A 23565-nucleotide genomic window follows, 5' to 3' on the forward strand; every position below is an offset into this window, starting at 1 on the left:
GTGATCTCATTGAAACCTATAAAATACTTAAAGGGATAGACAGGGTAGTTGCAGGTAAGATGTTTCCCTTGGTTGGGGAATCTAGAACCAGGGGGCACAATTTGAATATAAGGGGGAAGCCACATAGGACCAAGATGAGGAGAATTTTTTTTACTCAAAGGGTTGTGAATCTTTGGAATTCTCTACCCCAGAGGGCTGTGAAAGTTCAGTCATTGAGCAAGTTTAAAGCACAGATTGACAGATTTCTAAATCCCAATAACATAAAGGGATATGGGGATAGTGTGGGAAAAATGCATTGAAGTGGACGATCAGCCATGATCATATTGAATGGCGGAGCAGGCTCGATGGGCTGAATGGTGTATGACTGCCCCTATGTTCCTAAATCTCTCCATTGGTTGGAGTCATATCTAGCATAAAGAAAGATGGTTGTGGTTGTTGGAGACCAAACATCTCAGTCCCAGGACACCACTGCAGGAGTTCCTCAGGGTAGTGTCCTAGGTCCAACCATCTTCAGCTGCTTCATCAATGACCTTCTCTCCATCATAAGGTCAGAAGTGGGGACGTTTGCTGATAATTGCACAACGTTCAGCTCCATTTGCAACTCCTTGGATACTGAAGCAGTCCATGCCAACCAGCAGCAAGACCTGAACAACGTTCAGACTCGGGTGATAAGTAGCAAGTGACATTCATGCTATACACATGCCAGGCAATGACCTTCTCCAATAAGAGAGAATCTAACTATCTCCCCTTGACATTCAACAACATTACCATCACTGAATTCTCCACTATCAACACCCTGGGGGTTACCATTGACCAGAACCTGAACTGGACCAGCCATATAAATACTGTGGCTACAAGAGCAGGTCAGAGGCTGGGAACCTGCGACGAGTAACTCACCTCCTGACTCCCCAAAGCATGTCCACCATCTACAAGGCACAAGTCAGGAGTGTGATGGAATACTCTCCACTTGCCTGGATGAGTGCAGCTCCCACAATACTTAAAAAGCTTGACACATCTTAAACCACCACCTTAAACATTCATTCCCTCCATCACCAGTACACAGTAACAGCAGTGTGTATCATCTGCATGATGCACTGCAAACACTCACCAAGGCTCCTTTGACAGAACCTTCCAAACCAATGACCTCTACCTCCTAGAAGGACAAGGGCAGCAGATGCACAGGAACACCATGACCTGCAATTTACCCGGCAAGTCACACACCACCCTGAATTGGAACTACATCTCCGTTCCTTCACTGTCGCTGGGTCAAAATCCTGGAACTTCCTCCCTAACAGCACTGTGGGTGTACCTACAACACATGGACTGCAGCGGTTCAAGAAGGCAGCTCACCACCACCTTCTCAAGGGCGAATAGGGATGGGCTATAAATGCTGGCCTTACTGGCAATGCTCACATCCCATAAATGAATAAAAAATAAAGGACACAGGCTGAGGATATATTTTTACCAAGAGGGTAAAAGGAACATGAAATGTTATTGTGCTGTTGAAGTGGAGACTACATAATTATTTGAAAAGCGTCATATAATTATTTGACAGGTAAGAATATAAAAAGATGTAGCGATAAAGCCTGGAATGGGGTTAAAAGGGAACCATTGTCATTGAGCATCTAGCACAGTCAAGATAGGCTGAATAGCCGTTTTTGCTGTAATGTTTCGAAACAAGATCACACACGCACACCATTCTTCGGATATGCTTTTAGCCCCAAAGCCTCCATGGATGTCACCTTGCTGTAACTCCTTGACTGGGCAACCCAAGTTTGGACAGCAAAGGTGTGGAAATAGCAAATGAAAAATAGCTGTGGCAAAATGCTGTAGAGTGGGAGTGATAATGGGTGACCGGGATATTAGAGGAGGAGCTATTGGTACACATTGGGGATGATGGAGTGTTCTAAAGCCTAACCATGCAGCAGGAAAATGGCCTGCAAATGTTGCGATGGCAGTCAATTTCCCAAGGCTGTTGCTGCTATAGATATTGGATACAATTGTATTAAATTCCCTTGGTGTGCTGTTTCACAGACGGTATTACATCAGGTTAACAGCTGTGTTCCAATAACAGTGCAGAGGAACTTAGTGCAATGTGTTGGGTGCGTTATTCTGAAATTCACCCCACGGGGCAGGTCAAGAACATATCCCAAGCGCCCATACAAGAGTGCACCCCATTCATCAGTTTGAGAATCTATCCAATGCCCCAGGCAAGAATGCACCCCATGGATCAGTTTAAGAACATATCCCACACTCCAGTTTGAGAACAAACCTCTCATACCTAATCAAAAATGTGCTTGATGCACCAGTTTGAGAACACACTTCAAGCATCTGTTCAAAAACATCCCATTATTTCTTTAGTGGTTTTAACATGGTACCCAATTTACTTGGTTGTGGTTGCCAATAGATTGAAGATACCATATGGTTTTGCAGTGACTCAGAAAGTGGTCCCTGATGTAACATTCAGCCACAGAGGCCTGCTTAATCAGCTTCAATTCCTTGTCTGCACAAAGAACTAAATGTTCTTTGCTTAATGCAGCTATTTGGGGTGATTCACCTAGTCTCAATGTATAGGCATGCAAAAACATCAGGCAGGGGTCCTGCCCTAATTGGCATTCAGTGAATGTATAAGAACCCCCATCCCCTCCACCCTCACTAGGTGATATCAGGCTGGATTCTGATGCTTTCAGCAGCAGTGTAGCTCAGCATTGCTCACTGACCAGAATCCAGGATTAGTCATTTAGTGAAGGGATTGGAAGGTTTCTGACACCCCTGGACCATACCCAGCAAGAGTCATGGGCATTGAAAAGAGGAGGAGGGAAAATCAGAAACAGTATTGTGACCAGCTGTGGGTCTTGACTTTAAAAAGGTACGGAGCGGTTGGTAGTATTGCTCGTGTTTCAACAGTACTATGCCAAATGTTGGCATTATGCTAAACACCCTGCCTGAGGTGTTAGCTGTTCTGCAATTTTAAGGTGTCTTTGGCAGCAAATAGGATAGGCTGTTTACTCTATGCTGGGAGTGCTGCTTTCCCACATGGCCCCCTTCTCTCGCTATTCCCCCTTGTTTCCCATTGCTGTGAGAGGGTTTTTAACCCTTTATCTCTCTCCCACTCATTTGAAGGGTTTAGTCTCTGTCGGTGGATGCACTCCCTGGCTTGACCTGCCAGTTAGGTGCAATGAGGCAGAGTCCTGAGACGCTTGTCTGTGTTTTAGTAGAGGCCCAAAGCAGAAAGCTCTTGTTTGCCATTAGCCCTTTAGTCGAATTAAGAAATTCTGTGTTGGCATTCGGGATCAAGTGCCTCCAAAATATTCCCTCACCAGTTCACCTTTTGTTCATCAGCTCAACAGTACAGAATGATAAGACCTTTTTGGCATTCGAGCCTATGCACCTGTGTGTTGAAGGTATGTAAAGGAAGATTTTAATTATAAGGTGTTACAGCACCAGACTTCCCCCTGAAGCGATCTGTGCTGAAAAGATCCTCCCACCTCCTGTTGAGAAACTGCCTGGAAATCGAGATAAAACTATTGCACGTCCAACCAACAAAGGAGCTCTTGTTATTGAGAAGACAGAGCTGTCAGATTACATCATAACAAATGGAAAGCAGCCGTCTCCTCAAATTAGCTGGTTTTATTAGAGTGCATCGGTGGTTTGCTTTATTTCACTTCCCACTAATATCTGGAGAGCGATGGAGCAGAAGTTTGGGAACATTTATTACAGCCTTTCTGAAGTTATATTGTTCCTTTGAAGGTGTTAACTTGGTCCAGTAGGTTGTACTCTCACCTATAAGGCAGAAATGTGCATGTTCAGGTCCAACTACATAACATGAGCTGGTAATTTAGGCTTCCATGTTAGTGATGTACAGTGGGAGCACTGCACTGTAAGGCATCATCTTTTGATTGGGAGTCTTGAAACTGAGGTCTTGCCCGCCTGTTTGGAAGGACATAAAAGATCCTATGACACAATTCACAAATCTAGGTGCTCTCTGCGTGCTGAGCAATATTCTTCTCTCAACAAAGACTATCGAAACAGATTAACTGGCCATTATCTTCTTGCTGTGCATGGCATTTTGCTGCATGCAAATTGACTGCATTACAGCAGTGACTACACTTGACAAGTACCTCATTTGGACATCCTGTGGATGTGAAATGCGTACAATAAAAGAAAAGCCTTGCGTTTCCATAGCACCTTTCATGACCTCAGGAAGTGCCAAAGCACTTTACAGACAATTAAGTACTTTTGAAGTGTAGTCAACTATTTTAATGTAGGAAATGTGGCAGCCAATCTCATGCAGCAAAGTCCCATAAACGGCAACAAAATAAATGACCAGATAATCTGTATTATCAACGTTGCTTGAGGGATATATACTGGCCAGGACACTGAGGAGAATTTCCCTGTTCTTTGAAATAGTGCCATGGGATCTTTTGCACCTGAGAGAGCAGGTGAGGCCTCAGTTTCTGAATGATGGCATCGCTGAAGGTTCAGTACCTGCTCAGTACTGAAGTGTCAACCCAAACGACATGCTCCAGTCTCTAGGTGGGGAGTTCTTTCTTTGCTTCAAATGCAGTGTCTTCCAATGACAACAAGCTTCAGTTGCATGCTGCCTTTAACTTGTGAAGTACCTCGAGATGTTTCCATAAGTGAGCAGCAGAAAATCAGACACTGAACCTCGAGAGGGAGCAGTTTATAGGCATGACTGCAAGCTCGGTTAAAGAGGTGGGTTTTGAGGAGTTGGGGATGTGGCCAAAGCTGGCAAGGTTGTGTTTATTGCCCATCCCTTGGTGGTGGTGGCCCTTAGGAACATAAATAAAAGCACGGAATAAAGGCCCATCATGTCCATGCCAAGCAATAGAGTTGTCCAGCCTAATCCCGCCTTACAGCTCTTAGTCCGTAGTCCTGTAGGTTAATGCTCTTCAAAAGCATAGCTACATGTTTGTTAAATGTGATGAGGGTTTAAGTCTCTACCACCCTTTCAGACAGTGAGCCCCAGACCCTCACTACCATCTAGGGTAAGGAGAGAAAATAGATGGCAGGAGGCACAAACAGTCGAGGAATCCTTTCGTCAGGCAGTGAGGGCTGCTGGTGATTCAGGGGCCTGGTCCTTTATATTTGAGGTTTCTCATTGATTGTGGGGCAGGAGAGGGGGTAGATCTCACGTATCAGACACCTTCAGAGTAAAAACCCTTACACAACTTTAGACTAAATACGCAGTTAACATAGGGAACGAAAACATGGTGATTGGAGAGGGCCATGTCAGGTGGTTACCGAAAGTATCTTTAATTAGCATTTTAAGAACAAGTAATAGAAACATAGATAGTTTAGCACAAGAGGAAGTCATCTGACTCTCTTTGCCTACAACTCACTGGCTGTTTTTTTACAATCCCCTTTTCCTGCTTTTTTCCGCCTTCCTTGTTATAATTGTGTGTCAGTAATTATCCAGGACCTTTCTGAGGGCCAGAATTAAGTTAGCATCAAACGTCCACTCAAGGGAAACATTCCATGTTCCAATATCACTGTGTGTGAAAGGCCTTATATAATCCCTTTGCGCATCTGATGCTTCTCTTGAGATGACACCATTGTCTTTGCTTTACTACCAATGGAGATAATTTACCTGTGCTTTCCTTCTCTGTTTCTTTTATCATTTTGAACTTGTGTTAAAATCTTCTCAGTTTAAGATAATGCAGCCTAGCTTCACGAGCACTTCCTCTTAACTCCAGTCTTCATCACTGGAAAATGCTGGGTCATATCTAAGTATTCGATTTGTTCCTGTTTTCTTGTAGTTGATCTTGACTTACCAATCCTTTGTTTTGTGGATGAGGTACTAACACACTGCCATTTCCCACTCACCCGGTGCCTCCTATATAAGCCCCAGTTAATAGCTGGCATCATCACAGCATGGAATGACCTTTAAATGAGCCCTACATTGGTGATTGTACTCACTCTGGACACAGTAGGAAGAGGACATGACATGCTGCTTCAGCAGGGGCTATTATTCTGTGTTTGGGCTGAAGCATAGGGTTGGAACAGAGCCAACCATGCTATCTGTATCTGATCTGGGGGACGCTAAATGCTGGCACTGGGCTTGAAATGGAAAAGTAAGGCTCATTCTCATGAAAGAAAATGTTCCTTGGAGGTGGGCAACATCCCTCATTGCCCGGCTGGCACTGGGGCTGGAAGCTGGCAGGCTGCCTTCCTTGAAGGGCATTTAATAAACCAGTTGGGTCTTGCATTGATTATTTTCTGAAACATTGATGAGAGTGTTAGCTATAAAACACAGTTTCACAGTTTGCCATGGTAGGATTTGAACTCTGAACTTGTGGGTTATAAGTTAGCCACAAGGCTACTGTAGCCATACCCCTCTATATCTGATACGGCTTGGGATAAAATGGAGGATGGATTTATGCTATATCTGCCAATGTTGTACCTAACCTGGGCGTACCTGTTTCATCCTTAAGCACTAACATCCCTCACTGTGAAAAGCACAAACATTCACTGAGGAAGAAGCAGATGACAAATTTTGGGCTCAGATGGACAAATCGGGGTGGAGGGCATTTTTTGACGGGCGACTCTTTTCGGAGTGTTCAAAGTTATATTAAATTTACCCCCCTCTCCCCACCCACCCAGGTGCCTCCAAGCCCAGAGTGTGTTCGAGCCATGATGAGATTGATGTATTGTCCTCACTGTCGGAGCATGGCAAGTGTGAAACCCTGCAACAACTACTGCCTCAACATCCTGAAGGGCTGCCTGGCCAATCAAGCTGATCTAGACAGCGAATGGAGGAACCTAGTCGGTAAGGTTCATGGTGACTGGAGGAGCTGGGGGGGACAGTCATGGACACTGAGCCTCAACATTAGGTACCTGTGTAGATTCTCACTAGCCATCTAAAGAATTTTCCTTCATTTTTCTTAATTTATCCATTGATTAGAACGCACATGAGAATTTACTTGATCAGCCACTGTACCTTTGGTGGGAAGTCCAGTTACCATAGTGTGTCCAAGGTTTCTCCCAATCTATCGCCGCACTTGTGTTGAATAACTGGGAGAAAGCCCGAGGGGATGACCTTCACTTTAAACCATGAGTGCTGATGTCATCCTTGGGTGAACTGGCTGGAAAGGGGTTACTGCGTGACAGTGTGAGGGAGCTGGATTAACATCAGCACAGATACAGTCAGTAACACAGGGTGCTGGGGGGGGAGAGGGGTTACTGAGTGACAGTGTGAGGGAGCTGGATTAACATCAGCACAGATACAGTCAGTAACACAGGGTCGTGGGGGGAGAGGGGTTACTGAGTGACAGTGTGAGGGGGCTGGATTAACATCAGTAGAGATACAGTCAGTAACACAGGGTGCTGGGGGGAGAGGGGTTACTGAGCGACAGTGTGAGGGAGTTGGATTAACATCAGTAGAGATACAGTCAGTAACACAGGGTCATGGGGAGAGAGGGGTTACTGAGTGACAGTGTGAGGGAGCTGGATTAACATCGTCACATATACAGTCAGTAACACAGGGATGTGGGGGGAGGGGGGTTACTGAGTGACAGTGTGAGGGAGCTGGATTAACATCAGTAGAGATACAGTCAGTAACACATGGTGCTGGGGGGAGAGGGGTTACTGAGTGACAGTGTGAGGGAGCTGGATTAGCATCAGTAGAGATACAGTCAGTAACACAGGGTGCTGGGGGGAGAGGGGTTACTGAGTGACAGTGTGAGGGAGCTGGATTAACATCAGTAGAGATACAGTCAGTAACACAGGGTGCTGGGGGAGAGGGGTTACTGAGTGACAGTGTGAGGGAGCTGGGTTAACATCAGTAGAGATACAGTGAGTAACACAGGGTGCTGGGGAGAGGGGTTACTGAGTGACAGTGTGAGGGAGCTGGATTAGCATCAGTAGAGATACAGTGAGTAACACAGGGTGCTGGGGAGAGGGGTTACTGAGTGACAGTGTGAGGGAGCTGGGTTAACATCAGTAGAGATACAGTCAGTAACACAGGGTGCTGGAGGGAGAGGGGTTACTGAGTGACAGTGTGAGGGAGCTGGATTAGCATCAGTAGAGATACAGTCAGTAACACAGGGTGCTGGGGGGAGAGGGGTTACTGAGTGACAGTGTGAGGGAGCTGGATTAACATCAGCACTGATACAGTCAGTAACACAGGGTGCTGGGGTGAGAGGGGTTACTGAGTGACAGTGTGAGGGAGCTGGATTAGCATCAGTAGAGATACAGTCAGTAACACAGGATGCTGGGGGTAGAGGGGTTACTGAGTGACAGTGTGAGGGAGCTGGATTAACATCAGCACAGATACAGTCAGTAACACAGGGTGCTGGGGGGAGAGGGGTTACTGAGTGACAGTGTGAGGGTGCTGGATTAACATCAGTAGAGATACAGTCAGTAACACAGTGTCACAGGTGTAATTTGTGGCCTGTGATGTTTGAACTGATTGCAGCCAGGGCAACATTAGGACTTGTACAACCCTAAAACCCTAAACTGGAGAGGAAAATATGAGCCTAGCTCCCAGCCCTTGGGGTATGCTAATATCAGGTGAAAGGCATGACTGGTATTAACTGTGATTATAAGTGAAATAACTGTCTAATATTGACTCTGAGTTCAAGCATGAAGAGTAGACATGCTGGCGACAGGATCATCAATTCAGAGAGAGGTTACAGCAGAGAAGGAGGGTATTTGGCCTGCTCTGCTGGCTCTCAGCAAGATGAACTCACCTGCTCCCACTCCACCAAGCTTTTTCGGTGGCCCTGCAAATTTTCAGTACTTTTCCAATTCCTTTTTGAAAGCCAGAATTCAATCTGCCACTACCACACTCGCTGGCCGTGCATTCCAGATCCTAACCGCTCATTGTGTAATCACCTTATATTGGTGCCCTCTGGTTCTCAACCCTTCTGCCCATGGGGACAATTTCTCTCTACCCTTCCTGGATCCCTCATGATTTTGAAAACCCTCGACTTGAAAAGCAGAAAATGGTTACAGGAGTGTCAGTACTTCCAAAGTTCTACTCTAGCTGGAGCCTGCTTCCTTTGGAGAGCAGGAGAGAAAATTGGTAGTGGGGGAAAGAACTGTATATAACATTTCAGCATTTACACAGAGTCATTAACATAGAAAAAAAATCTCAAGGCTCTTCACAGGTATGAAATCAAGCAAAAGTCAATGCCAAGCCAAAGACAGTAGGAGGGGTGATGAAAAGTCTTGTCAAACAAATGGGTTTTAGGCTGGTCTTATAGGAAGATTGCAATGCAGAGAGGTTGAGGGTGGGTATTCAGTGCATGGGGCCTGGACAGTGTACTAGCAGTACAGCGATCTGTGGAAGAAATTTGAGCACTGATCTTAACTGTTGTTGATATTTCAGACTCGATGCTTCAGGTGGCTGACAGGTTCAATGGACCGTCAAACATGGAGTCGCTGGTTGATACAATTTACATGAAGATTGCCGAAGCAATACAGACCATGCAAGATAACAGAGCTCACATCTCATCAAAGGTAAGGTTGGTCAGGGCAGAGTAAATTCTGGACTTGGAAGCAGTGGATGGCACAACGAGTTAGAGCTCTGCCCTTTCACAACGGCAATTGTGATAAAAATGCCCCTTGCTCTGCCAGCTGAATGCCCGCTGTGAGAATTAGGTTTGGGCAGTCCCAGACCAGTTCTGTGCGACGCAAATGACCAGGACAAAACTGCCCAGCATTGATCGCTAAGTGGCAGTGAGTTGGCATCACATTTGTGTTATGCCATAGGGCAGCTAGCATTTGGTGGAATTAGAATACTTCTGGAGCACAGGACGGGTGTGTAAATCTATGGTTGGAATCAAATTGGAAGCCAAGGTTGGATTAGGAGCCAAGCTGTTGGGTTTGAATTTGGGAGCCGTGGTTGTGATTGGATTTGGGAGCCATGGTTGGAATTAGCACTTTCCTGTTGTGGACATGTTGATTGTCCATGGTTAACCTTATCTAATAAAACTGTGTTATAACTTGGTCAGCAAGTTATGTTAGGCTGTAAATAACTGGATTTACTGTTTTCCCATTGTTGTGTGCCAAAATATAAAACAAATGCAAATGTGGAATGTCTAATCTCCCTTCCCTCTCCCCAATAAATAGTTGCATTTATATTGTATGTTTTATGTGGCATATGGATGTCCAAAGGCACTTTTCAAGGCAGTACCAATGCACACTTGAAAATACCTCTCTTGCCTCCTTTAAGGCACTCTCCAAAGCTGATCTCTTTGACCAAGCTTTTTATCACCTGTCCTAATATCTCCTTACATAGCTTGGTGTCAAATTTAATTTGCTAACACTCTTGTGACGCATCTTGGGACATTTTGTTAAAGATTCTGTGTAAATGCAAGATGTTGCTGTTATTTCCAATGTTATGAGTTACGCTGTTATGCGTTAGTCTTGGCTGATATATTTAGAATGAACACATGCCTGTCAGCAGTCCTACTTAGGAAGCCCAGGCACTAGATAGGACTATTGAAGAACGCAAGGTTCCAGAGCTACCAGCATCCATGCTCTGCTGAAAATCCCATCCCAACTACTGACCCCAATCCTACCTGTTCCAAGTTGAGAGACCTGGGTGCACATACCAAAGAGAAGGGGACAGGTGCGAGTTCTGCATTGCCACCTAACAATGGACAAAGTGGGTGCAAAAAGGTTAACTATTCTCCTCCAATTCTGCCCCTTGTGCATCCCTGAATTCCTTCACTTCACATAACACAAGTTATGTTTTTATACTTTTGTTGAATGTACGCTTCACTGTCACGGTCAAAATTTGTTGCCCAAACTTAGTTGCCCTTGAGAAGGTGGCGGTGAGCCCTCTTCTTGAACTGCTGTGGTCCATCTGGTGCCCATACACCCACAGTGCAGTTGGGAAAGGAGTCCCAGGATTTTGACCCAGCGCCAAAAGCCAAATACTGCTGATGCAGGAAATCTGGAACAAAAACAGGAAATGTTGCAAGTATTCTCTTTGGAGAGAGAAACAGGAACAGACCTGAAATGTTGGCACTGTTTCTGTCTCCACCAATGCTGCCTAACCTGCTGAGTATTTCCAGCAATTTCTGTTTTTATTCCTTCACTTCACCACTCATGACTGTCCTCTTCATCTGTCAAGGCCTTAGGCTATGGATACCCCCCCAACCACCACCAAACCTCTCTGCTTGTCTGGCTCTCTCTCTCTCTTCCTTTAAGATGCTCCTTAAAACCTGCCTCTTTGACCTTTGATATCTCCTTCCATAGCTTGGTGCCAGCTTCTGTTTGATAATGTTCCATGAAGCACCTGGGGTGCGTTTTTAACTATGTGACAGGTACAACATGAGTGTAAATTGTTGTTGTTGATCCCAAGTACAATAACCCTTGACATCCCTATACTGCAATTTGTAAGTAAGATTAATTTGTTCTCTTGGTTCCTGGGTGGATACATCAGTGGGATTCTTTTAGACTGAAACATCACAGACAGCTTTGTGCAGAAACACCTGTGAATAACATTCATGTTTGGACTTGTACTGTCTTGCTGCAGTTGTTAGAGCCTTGGCGAGATCGCGCCTGAAGTATTGTTTACAGTTTTGGTGCCCTTATCTAAGGGAGGATATACTTGCCATAGAGGGAGTGCAATGGAGGATAATCCCTGGGATGGCGGGATTATTTTATGAGGAGAGATTGGGGAGACTGGATCTGTATTTCCTAAAGTTTTGAAGAATGAGGGGTGACCTCATTGAAACTTACAAAATTCTTACAGACCGTGACAGAGTGGATAAGATGTTTGCCCTGGCTGGTGACTCCGAAATCAGGGGACATAATCTCAGGATAAGGGGTAGGCCATTTAAGGCTGAGATGAGGAGGAATTGCTTCACTTGGAGGGTGGTGAATCTTTGGAATTCTCTACCCAGAGGGCTATGGAAGCTCAATCGTTGAACATGTTCAAAACAGAAATCGATGGTTTCCTGGACACTGGCGACATCAAGGGATATGGAAATAGGGTGGCAAAATGGCATTGAGATAGATGATCAGCCATGATCTAACTGAATAGCGGAGCAGGCTCAAAATGGGCTGAATGGCCTACTCCTGTTCCTATGTTCTTCATTGTTTTGAAGTGCTATTTATAAACCAGCTTAACCTGTTAATTTGGTGTTGTTATCTAAAGAGCCTCCTCTAAAGGGAATGCTGGGTCTTGGATGTTTTACTCCCCTTTCTTTACACCCACTGAACCCCCCTCCCACACCCCCAATTCCTGAAACCACTGCCACTTGCCGAGACCCTGTTTCATGGCTGTTGCTACTGGTCTTCATGTGTAAGACTGGGCACTAAGTGCTGGCAGTGAGTGTTCAGCATGCCTCTGACTCTCATCTCTCCTGGCAATATAAAAAGGATGGGGGATTTCCTAGCCTGCCGACCTTGGTAAATCCCGCGAGTTTACTTTGGTGTTGCTACCAGCAATAAATTGGGAGCTGATGGCACTAGCACCACCCCAGAGCCATATAACAAAATGGCTGCCATGGTTGACTACAGTCATTGTACTTTTGAAGTAATTAATTCATTTCTTTGATAGCTATAAGTAATTATTTTCTCTAGAAAAGAGAAGGCTGAGCAGTGACTTGATAGAAGTCTTAAAATGATGAAGGGGTTGGATAAAATAGGCACAGAGAAAATGCTTCTACTTGGAGGATGTCCAAAACCAGGGGTCATTAATACAAGATGATCACTAACAATCCAGTAAGAAATTCTGAAGAATCTTCTTTACTCGCAGAGTGGTCAGAATATGGAGCTCACTATCACACAAAGTAGTGCAGGTGAATAACATAGATTCAGCATTTAAGGGGAAGCTGGACAAGTATATGTGGGGGAAAGGAATGGAAGGATATATAGAAGGATAGGTTTAGATGAAGTATGATGGGAGGAGGTTTGTGTGGAGCATAAACACCAACATAGACTACCTGGACCGAGCAGCTGGTTTCTGAAAGAATCGGATGTGAAAGTAGCTGACAGTTTGTGAAGTGTTACAGTGTTTTAGCAGTGTGGCCTGATCCTCCCACTACAATTGGCAAATCACGGGGTCGGGGGGGGGACTTCTGACCTGTTTCCTCCTTCATCTGTTCCTAAGAAGTTGTCATCCTCTCTTCACAATTAGGGTCACCTCGTTTTCTCTCAGGAGTGGAGTTTGCCTTGTAACTCCCCCCCTCTCCCCCTCCCCCTCCATCTTCCGTTCCCCCCACAACAGCTCCCCACCTCCCAGACCCACCTCCTGGCACTCCAAACCCATGCAAAGGTTAGACCAGGGCTCCCTCTGATAAAATCAGCATCAGTTGACCCCAATCCTTAAACTTACCACTGGGTCCACTTTCCAGGGCTCTACTTTGTCACTTTTCCTCTACAGTTTAATTGCTTGGTAAACCTTTGTATCTTATTTACCTGTCTGAAAGGGGAGAGGCTGCTGCCACAGTTGACATTGTGCTTGGGGGAGGATGAGAAAGGCTTGGGGGAGGATGAGAAAGGAAACCCAATCTGACACTGCGAGCACTCAGGTAACAAAGAAAGATGAAGGGACCAGATTTGTTCATTTAGTGGATGAGAGGTGAGTTCTGATTCTCTACCTCCTTTCGCAACCCCCCAGCTGTTAGTGTTCCAAGCTTTGTCACCTCCCTGCCTTTCATTCACCCCTCCCACCTCTGTCTGTACTTGTGCCGAGTTCCTACTTATGGGCTGCTCTTTTCTGGTGATTTCTACAAGTGAATTGAGGGATTATTGCGCTAAGCTTTTAAGTAATCACCCATTACACCCTCCCTCGACCTATCACCACGTCTTATCAGGTCCGTAATGAGCTCGCCTCAAACCATTAACAATTAATTGCGCATTTGTGAGAATCCTTTATTGATTTTTTTCCTAGCCACATTCCCCCAGGCTTGTTGAGTTGATGTCGTTGATCTGGGATCGAATGGGAAACCTAACAGCATGGAAGGAAAGCTGGAAATCTAGAGGAAACAAAAAGCAGGCAGACCCAGAAGCACACAGCAGGCCCGTCAGCCAATGGAAAGCGAGAAGACAGGCCTGAACCAAATTAGGAAAGGGTGAGGGGAAGGGTGGGGGGGGGGGGGGTATAGGGAAAACAACAGGATTTAAGGGCAAGGACTCATGTCACAAGGTTAGTGAGTTTCAAAGTGTGCAAATATAGTTATGAAAAAGCTGAATAAGGCCACTGCATCATCTCAGTAAGGTTGTGAAATTACATTAGAAAGACCAAAAAAAATGAAATCGCTTTAAAATGGAAGGCAAGGAAGAAAGAGTTGGCTGGAAGGGGAATGGGTGAGAAAGCGAGGGTGCTGCTGAACTCTGAGGTTGCTATAGCCAGGAAGTTCCTGGCAGGAAGATCAACTTTTCTTTGTAGCGCTTGTGTTAAGATTGACTGGGACACCGTCCTCCACCCTGCATAAATCTGGCCGGTAGAGTTTTGGATGAGTTCATGTCCTAACTCGGACAAAGTCCCATTCACCCATAACCCCTATGCCTGCTGACCTGCACTGGCTGCCCGACTGGCAATGCTTTGTTTTTTAAATTCTCATCCTTGCCTTCAAATCCCCTTCCCTCTCCCTGTAACCTCCTCCATACAAACGGTTATTCATCGAGTGATTCTGCACTATTTGGCGTTACGGGATAGTTTGCTGCCCATTGCTGTGAGATCACCTCATGCCAAAATGTAGGTGTGCCTGCAGACGCACCATGCTTTAGTTTCTCTGTATTAGAAGCAAATCCTGCTTAGTCGTAAACAGGATATGTTTGTTTGTTTGTTTGGCTGACTTTTTCCATTCTTTCTTTCTTTCCCAGGTTCTTCAGGGCTGTGGTAGCCTCAAATCGGTGAGCAAAAGATCAGCCGAGGATGATCCAAAGAAACGTGGAAAGCCGTACCCAGTGGAGGAGAAGCCAGTCAGTCTAGTCACTCTCCCCATGGACAGACTGGTAGGTCCTGGGCAGCTCAGAGTTTTAAGATTCCCATTTCAGTGGAACATTAGCCTTGCTGAATTTCTTCAAAGAAAGTAAATATTTCCAGGAAGTGAGGCGTAGCTGACTGTTTGACTGCGGGGGCAGCACTGTGGAGACTGATCATGTGCTTACAGTTTCCAGCAGGGTTTCCTCGATCATGAGTGGAGTCTTGACTGTGTCTTTGATTCCACTTTCCCAGCCTGGGGGAGTTGAGAGGATAACAGTGTCACACTCTGTCGACTCAACAGGGCTTGAGCCAAAGTCATTGTGACCCTTGGGACTAAGTTCTGTACTGCGCAGTGTGTTTAGCATTAGTTACCATTGAAGAACCATTCTCCTCTTTCTGACGGCTGTGACCTATTTCTTTTGGGGCATGGGGAGAACCCTGCAGCCAATTTGGACGTCAATAAGATCATGTTTCATCTAATTGTGGCCTTAGCTCCATTTTCCTGCCTGTAATGCAACCCCCCTGCCCCCCTCACCCACCTTACCACCACAACCACTGACTCGCTTGTATTGTCCTTTGGTGCGTGTTGATGATTATGTAGTGCCCCTTGGAGTTTAGGACTCATCATGTTGATCAAATGCATTCTCCTCCACTCGTTGCGCCACCTTAGTTTGTCTTGTTGCAAAGCTACAAGAAAAATGGAAAGAAAAAGATCAGTTGGCCAACCAACTCTCTCCACTCTGCCATGTTGTACTAAACAAGGTGACCCGTAATGATTCCCACCCAACTGCATCTCAACACCCGCTATGTGAATAAGACCTGCCTGACGTGAAGTGAAGCAGTTATCCAATTGCATCTGGATCTTTAATGCATCATTGGTTAGGGCAACCGCTTATGTTTCTTGGTGAGGAGAGTTTGCAATGTTTCCGAATTTGCGCGGTACATTCGCCGGTGTCCGCTGGGGGTTTGAGGATGAAGGTGGTTGTGAGTAAGTGCAAGGTGCAGTAATGGCTGATGTGCTTTCAGGTTACTGAAGTCAAGATGAAGCTCCGAGATATTAAGGAATTGTGGGTCATGCTCCCCAGTGCCCTATGCAGCGAGAAGGTGACTGCAGGGTCAGCCAATGAAGACAGATGTTGGAATGGGCAGAGCAGAGGGAGGTAAGATGCTGTTCTCTCAGTCGCAGCTGGGGAAGGTGTCCATGCCTCTTCTACCACTGTAAAATCTAGTGTGTAGTTCGTAGCACCGGGCGTAGTTCTATTGGTTAAATATAGCATGTGAGCCTACTAGGATATTTCTCATTTCAGTTTTCTGTCCCTCATCTCCTGAGGACATTGATGAGTGATAGGGTGCTGGCAGCCTTCTGTTTCCTCAGGTCATTCTTTATATGTGAGCCCAGAAAGTGAGTGACAGCTGGCTATTCGACTGCATGAGGCATGACACGCAATAAATTCTTGTGCACTTTGCGTCAGAGATCGCGTAGGAGCCCTGACTTTCACAGGCTCCTCCTTACCAACCTGTGCTTTCTATTCTCTTCATGACCTCACCTTTCCCCCACTTAGTCACCTCCTCCAAGCCTGATATACCCTCAAACACTGGGCTGCCCCTCAGCCCCTTGCTCCTTCCACTTCACCATCTGTGGTTGCCCATTCAGCCACTGCGCTCCTGCCCCCTGGAATTCCCTAACCCTCATTCCCCCCATCATGCTACCTCCCACCTCACCTTCAAGAACCCTCTCTCCATAGCCCTCTCCTTTTCCCCGTTCTTCCTCCTGCTTATTTTCCAGAGATTTTCCTTGCACTGTGAAATGTCCTGCTGCAAATGACCAGCAGTGTTGGGGAAATTAGAACTGAACTGCAATCCTACAATCAAAATGACTACGAGGGTGGAATAGGAACCTCTGAGGTGGCTTTCCGCTTCGGGCATTATGGGCACATGTTGGGAAACCCAGGATCCTGAATCTGTTACCCTACAAGTTGGGGATGCATGGTTTATTCCTGTAACAGAAAATCTTGCCTCTTAATAGTCCACAAAATTATACATCTCATTTCTCTGAGTTCTGCTTTGGGCGCCAACAGTTTTTGGTACTTTGGCCTGATATATGGGCAGTGTTGGTGGGTTAGGAACATCGAAGTGAACCCCAATCCTTAAATGCCAGGGCCCATCGAGCTGATATATTACCCCCAAGCCCCATGAGGGGCCGAGCCTATTTGGAGGGCCCGGAATCAGCTGACCTGGCATAGGCTGCGGATTGGAGCTGGGACTTCCCTCATTCCTCCCACAGCTGAGGAGCACATTAACCGATTGTGCCACCAGGGAGAGCTGGCATTTGCCTCTCAAGCCCAATATGGTGGCAAGGTCCTCCTGAAAGTGGTGAGGTGGGGGGTGCGGGGAGGTAATGACTGGGTATCTTACGCCAGTATCTAAAGCGAACTGTAAACAAATGCCAACAGCTTATAACAGCAGAAATGGCAGACGCTGTGTGAATTGAAGACTTGCAGATGAAATTACTGCACACAGGGGATGTATTTAGTGGCAGCCCGTTGTATTTTCCATTTCTCTTAATGATCTCTCTCAGAAAAGCAGCACTTCATTCTGCACCCTTTCCACAAGCTCGAAGAATTAGAACCAAGTTTTTATAGCCAGCCCTAACACACTGAGCAAGGGAACTTGAGCCTGCAGTTGTTAGCTAATAGTGTGCTTTACACCCTGATTGGCTTGCTAACCCAATTTACCCAGAAATCCTTGCATTGATTGTGCCCGTAATGCCCAATTTTCCCAACTACTTTTTCTGGGTTTCGGGCTTTCTGCAACGTTCATGTTGCTCTATATGGTTTGTCTCCACTTCCCCATCGCCTGACGTGTTTCCAGCACCTTTCCAGAGCTTCCCAGGTGAACAGGACGCTCTTCCGCCTTTTCTGGAGAAATGCGGGAGCAAAGAAAATGCCTCTAGACCACGAACGAGCAAAAGCAAGGACAGAATATTTGGAAAGGAGGAGGCTGAAGGCACAGTCAGAGGGAAAGAACTTCATGAATCTTTTCAAACCATTGATGGGTGTGGTGAGGCACTGGGCTTATGGGAGAGGTCGAATGTGCTGTCTGTGGGCAAACAAGCAGTGTTGGAAGAGGAGCAGACACTAGCAAAGCCCTGAAGCTGGCAAGGGCTATTTAGACAGGGAGGGGTGGGGCTAGGGAGGGTCTTGAAGCTAATGCACTGGGGTTCTAAGGAATTTGAATGCTAGTTGGATGAACAGATAAACAGGAGAAGTCATGACCTGCGTCGAATGAATACGCTTTAGCACTAACTCTGAGAGTTATTTTACCTCTGGATGGGTATTAGTGCAGTACCAAATTGATGAGACTGGAGAGGAAAAGATTCATTTCCGATGGTTTGGTCTTTATCCATGAGATAAGAAAGTCCCATTGTCACTCACCAAATTTCCTCTTCATCTAGTACATCTGAGCTCTTTGCAGGTGATTTGTTTCATGTCTGTTTTCTGTCTGGACTATTTATGGACCTAGGAGCTTTAGGGACAGAAGTATGCATTGCAGCTCTTTGGAGCTGCTCTGACATCCGATTAGATCATGGCCAATCTTACCTCAGCTCCATTTTGCTGCATTTACTCCATGACAACCAAAGTAGCGAATCCTGCCCTGCAAAAGCCTCAGGAGCTGGAAGCCTTAGCAAGTGTTTGATATTCACGTGTTGGGCACTCCAGGTGCCTTTGGTTTGGAAGCATGTTTCACAGTTGAGAGCAGTGTCTTAGCCAGCAGTTATAGGCTTTTAATGGTGTCAAGAATTGTCACCCCGATTGAACAAAATTCAAGTAGTTCCCGCTTTTAGCAGTTGACTTCACGGCTGACCTGAATTAGCTTATCAGCCCAAGCCTTGTGGGAGCTGAGGGGTGGTGTGTGCGTGTGTGTGTGTGTGTCAGTTTGTGACTTGTGTGGGTGGTGGGGAGCGGGTAATTAGCACTGAAGAAGAGCAGATATTTTATCGAGGTCACTAGGGCAGGATTGATTGTATGGGTTGTCATGGAGCATTTAGCAAGTGATAAGTGATACGTAACTCCAAATGTCTACAGTGGATTGTCTGTATAAGTGGCCCCACAAGGAACCTCTTCTGTTTGCTTGGGGCGAGGGTGGAACATGTTGTTTTTCTGGAGAAAGGGTGAATGGTGGAGATACAGGGTTGGATAAGCATTCCCAAGTTTTTTTTAAATTTGCTTGGGATAAAGCCAATATTTAATTTGGAACAAGGCATCTTTATATAGAACGTTTCCTCAGGACATTGAATGGGTGGGATAAATAGAGATCATTATTGGGCAGTTTGAACACTTTCTACAGAAAGAGCCATCTTTTTTCTCCTTTCTTAGTCTATGCTTTCTTACACTTGGTGAACTGTAAGGCAAGTAGCCTAATCAGACAGATATTTTGTAAGCCTCATAATACAGGCTATTAGACATTTGGGGCCTGCTCTTCCTTGTCATATTTCCCATCCTATATGCCCCTAGGCCTCCATTTGCACCCTGCCTGGCTGCAAAGTAATAATTGGTCTGGGATTCATATGTTCCTTCTCCATTTCCAGTTGTCTGGCAAGAGTAAGGGGATGTTACTGTAAACAAGGCAATTCCAGCTTCCACAGACAGCAAGTGAAAGTGTCCTATCAAAATACAGTTAAATTAATAGAACTGTTGGATTGCCTTCAAAACTGTCAACCACAGTGTGATTGAAATTAGGGGCTCGTTGTACATGGATGTCATCAGTGCAGATCCACATCCCATCTTTCTAATGGCTGACATTCCTGAGATCGACTCCCTTTGACGACGAGTTAGTGAATGAACCTGTCTTAAACTGTGGGGCCTAAATTTGAGTCACTGCCTGCTTGCTTTTTCTAATTGACACGCGGATGGCCAGAGAGCTTCATGTGTCTTCCAGTGGTGCTACTAGAGGTGAGCAGTCTCATGGCTTTGTGTTAAGTAAGCAGCTCTCATATCAAAAATGATGCTGTGGGCGTATATGTGTTTTTATCCCTCGCAATTGAATTTGTAATTTTATAAAAAAGGGCCTTTTACGAATTCCATGGGCTTCATGATGATAAACAAGGTGATGTCTAATGGCAGAATCCAACCTGGCAGCACAAGGATACACTGTACCTTTGAGAATTGCTTAGAGTGTGTGATGCTGATCTTGTTAGGGAGCAACAAATGGACTTTCTCCTAGAGCAGGCCATCTGAGGAAATTTTTTCCTTATTGATTGTTGTGCTGAAAAATTACCCAAAGGGAATTGTGTGGCTTTAAGTAATGGGAATGTGTTTTTTTAAAGAAAATAATGGAAATTTATCGTTTGAGTGGTTTTCTAATTAAAAATCTTATCGACTGAATTCCAAAGCTTGTGTACAGAGATGGGGGCTCGGAGCTATTAAGTGCTGTATTAGATTGCTCAATCTATATCTCAACAGTGGTGGTATTTATCCAAGCTGAGCAGATTTGGTTTCCCCTCCCTGAAGCACAGTATATTGCTACTGCGTAGCAGCTGCCTTCACAGACATGTAATATACACCAGACTGGGTTGTGTGACGAGTCAATGGAACAATGTAAATACCAAGCCTAGCATCTGTTTGGACAAGGATTTCAGGGAAAACTATAGTGCTATTGTGTGTGCGTGCATGCATGCACATGTTCGTGTGGGCACTTGTGAGCATGTGATTGAGAACCTTATCTCGGAGTCCCCAGTCATATGTGAGGTTCAACTGCAGTGGTGTTTGATAAACTAAACATCTTGAGGGAGAGCTCCCTATCGGTTCAGTGTGTACATGCGCTGCCTATCAGGACACCATAGCTACATAAGACCAAATAGGTGGCAGTTTCAATCCTTGGACTGTGTGGCATTGGCTGGACTCAGTGGTCAGGTCTCAGTTACCCTCTCTAGACAAGAAATGGAGTAGGAATAATATGATTAAGCAGCTTTATTGATCCTTACTGAATGGAGGCTTCATGTGGGTACTGAGAGATTGAGCGGGTGGCCAGCTCGGAGATTAGGCAGGGATGGGGTGGGGCACTGGGCGGAAAGCATTGGGGATCTGGAGCAGGCATGGCGAGAGATGGACTGTCCCCTGAATGGAGTTAGGCAGTCAATTTAGTTATTTAATGGCCCACTTAGGGTTGATTCCTTGCGGCTGCCATACTTTTGCCAGATGCTATGTGACTGTCTGCCATGTGGGGATGCCTCCAGCTTCATTGATGCAGCTCCATGTGGCCGTCCGGGAGGTTTCTTGCCCCAAAGACGGAGCTGTGGGCATGGAAGGCCACTGTTGGAAGGTGCCTGCCTACTCGGCCCCTCTGATCTTTAATTTATAAGATGTCTTTCCGGGGGGTGCCTCCATATTGAGGCACCCTCTTGGTCACCGAGCTGCCTCAGCTGGCCTTCTGATTGGGCTGGCAGCTTCGACATCCTGCCCACCATCCTTAACTGGATGGCGAGCCTGGAGAAGGCCAATTGGGAGGCTGCCTCCAGGAGAATAGCTGAGCCAGCCCCACTGCCAGCAAGTGTGGGTACTGGGCCCCCATTTCTACCCTCGATGGGGTGCCAAAGCCCATGGTTAAAAAACCTGCCCTGGGTATCAGCTGGTTGTTTGATCAGGTATTGCATCACAGTTGGGGGCAGTCCTGCTGTTTCCCATTATCTAAAGATGCACTTTCCTGCAGGTTGGCAGTGATCCTGGACGGAATTTTCTCCCCATCGGGGGGAGGGGGGGGGGGGGATTGTGCGTGGGTGGGCGCGGACCCGATCGGCGCCTCGTTTCAGGTCCGTGCCGCCATTTTATGTGGGCAGGCCAATTAAGGCCCGCCCAGCATGACGCGCACCGGGAGGTGCTGGGTGGGGGGCAGGGGTACAGGGCACAGAGGTACCTCAGGGAGATTAGTTGGAAGTCCAAAAAGTTTGATAAAGTGGCGAGAAAACTTCTATGACATGTCCCTTCATGTGAAACTGTCACATGAGCTGGGACATGTGCATTAATTTCAATAAAAGTTTTTGTCAAAATTTAAAATCTTTCATGAAGCCTCATCCGGCCCGTGGATGAGGTTCCATGAAAAATGTGAAGGCCGCCTGGGGTCTTCGCCTGCCCGCCGGCCTTAAGGTTGGACGGGGAGCTCCATTAATTATTTTCATTGAGAGTTCAATGTCCTTAACAGGCCTTTGACAGTTTGGTGGGCGCGCAGCCGACTCTGCTACACGCCCGCCGAACTGAAAGTCTGAATGACGCGCGGTGACGTCGGGACGCACGCCCGACATCATCGCGCGTCATTTTATGCCTCAGCGAGCGGGCGCTGCCCCAGCTCGCCAAGCCGAAGATTCAGCCCCCTGGCTAATTTCTTTCCATTCTATCTAGTCGCGGGGAGTTGAAGCCAATTGTTGTGTTGGTATCACTTCCCTTGTTGACATCAGGTGTCAAGGCACTGAGCACAAGACCATCTGTTCAATGTGGCCTAGTGCCTCACTGGGCTGTGCATTTACCAAGTGGGCTATCTGAATGTTGATTTTAACATAAAGGTATCTTTAGCACTGTTTAAAGTACCCTAGAATTGTTCCTGTAGAACACAGACAATACTATCTAGCCTAGACTTATTTCAAATTGTTATAATTGGAGCAGTTTAACATTAAGCAGATGGGGCTAATCCTCACCTCCCTCCTCTCCCCTTCCACTTCCCCTCTTTCCTCACTTTCCTTCCCTCCTTCCTCCTCCCATTTCCCCAATCCCCACCCCCCCCCCCGCCCTTTCCTCCCTTCCCTCTTCCCTCCCCACCCCCTCCATTCGAAAAGCCCGCTGCTGGTTTGTGCGCATTACGGACTAATGCTTGTCAACTCTCATCGCACCTGACAGGTACCTCCCAGAGGTCATGGCAGATGGATTAGCCAATCAGATTAATAATCCAGAGGTTGAGGTTGACATCACCAAACCGGACATGACCATTCGTCAGCAGATCATGCAGCTGCGGATAATGACCAATCGACTGCGAAATGCCTACAATGGGAATGACGTGGATTTCCAGGATACAAGTGAGTAGCTAGCTCTGCTCTGTCTTTATCGCTGTTTGCATTTAGTGAACGCATTTGTGCTCAATGATGTGAGACTTCACATGCTAGGAGAGGCTCGATCAGTCACTTAATCCTTGGGCACTTTGGATCGGGTTTGGCGTTTAAGTCACTTGATATTTTCTTATTCCTTCCTTATTAATCTTATTTTTACGTTTCCTGTCCATCTCTTCTCTCCTTCCTCTTCTGCTACTCATTCATTCAATTCCTTCCCAGACGGCACCCCACCTCCTCATTTGTTGAGGCCCTTCCTCTCTTTGTTATTCTATTTCCTTTCCTGCTTTGCCTCTGCAGTCTCATCTTGCCTTCTATCATTTGTCTCGGTTGTTACTTCCGACCTTTTTCTCCTGCCGTCCCCGATTATCTCTCCTGCTTCAATCTAGCATTGAGACCATTTTCACATTTCCAAGCTTTCTCCCGACCCTTTACCATAAACAACACTTATTTCACATTAACTGAAACCTGCGTCCTTGCATGTACCCTGACTAAAAATAAGTAAATGAAAATAAATCCCAGAATTTTGTGGCACCAACTACTAGAATTCATGGGAATTCTC

The 23565-nt window shown here is 46.1% G+C and overlaps 1 protein-coding gene across 1 annotated transcript in view; it reads left to right on the forward strand.

Annotated features, from left to right (window-relative positions):
* LOC144693625 (glypican-1-like) overlaps positions 1-23565 on the forward strand; it is a 180900-nt gene that overhangs the window by 150607 nt on the left and 6728 nt on the right. Inside the window, exons 4-8 of the mRNA XM_078563456.1 lie at positions 6625-6790; positions 9353-9483; positions 14809-14940; positions 15938-16071; positions 22798-22973. Coding sequence (XP_078419582.1) covers positions 6625-6790; positions 9353-9483; positions 14809-14940; positions 15938-16071; positions 22798-22973 — 739 coding nt within the window. The remainder of the gene's footprint in view (positions 1-6624; positions 6791-9352; positions 9484-14808; positions 14941-15937; positions 16072-22797; positions 22974-23565) is intronic.

The sequence above is a fragment of the Cetorhinus maximus genome, chromosome 19 (assembly GCF_964194155.1).
Source record: "Cetorhinus maximus chromosome 19, sCetMax3.hap1.1, whole genome shotgun sequence".
Lineage (NCBI taxonomy): Eukaryota > Metazoa > Chordata > Chondrichthyes > Lamniformes > Cetorhinidae > Cetorhinus > Cetorhinus maximus.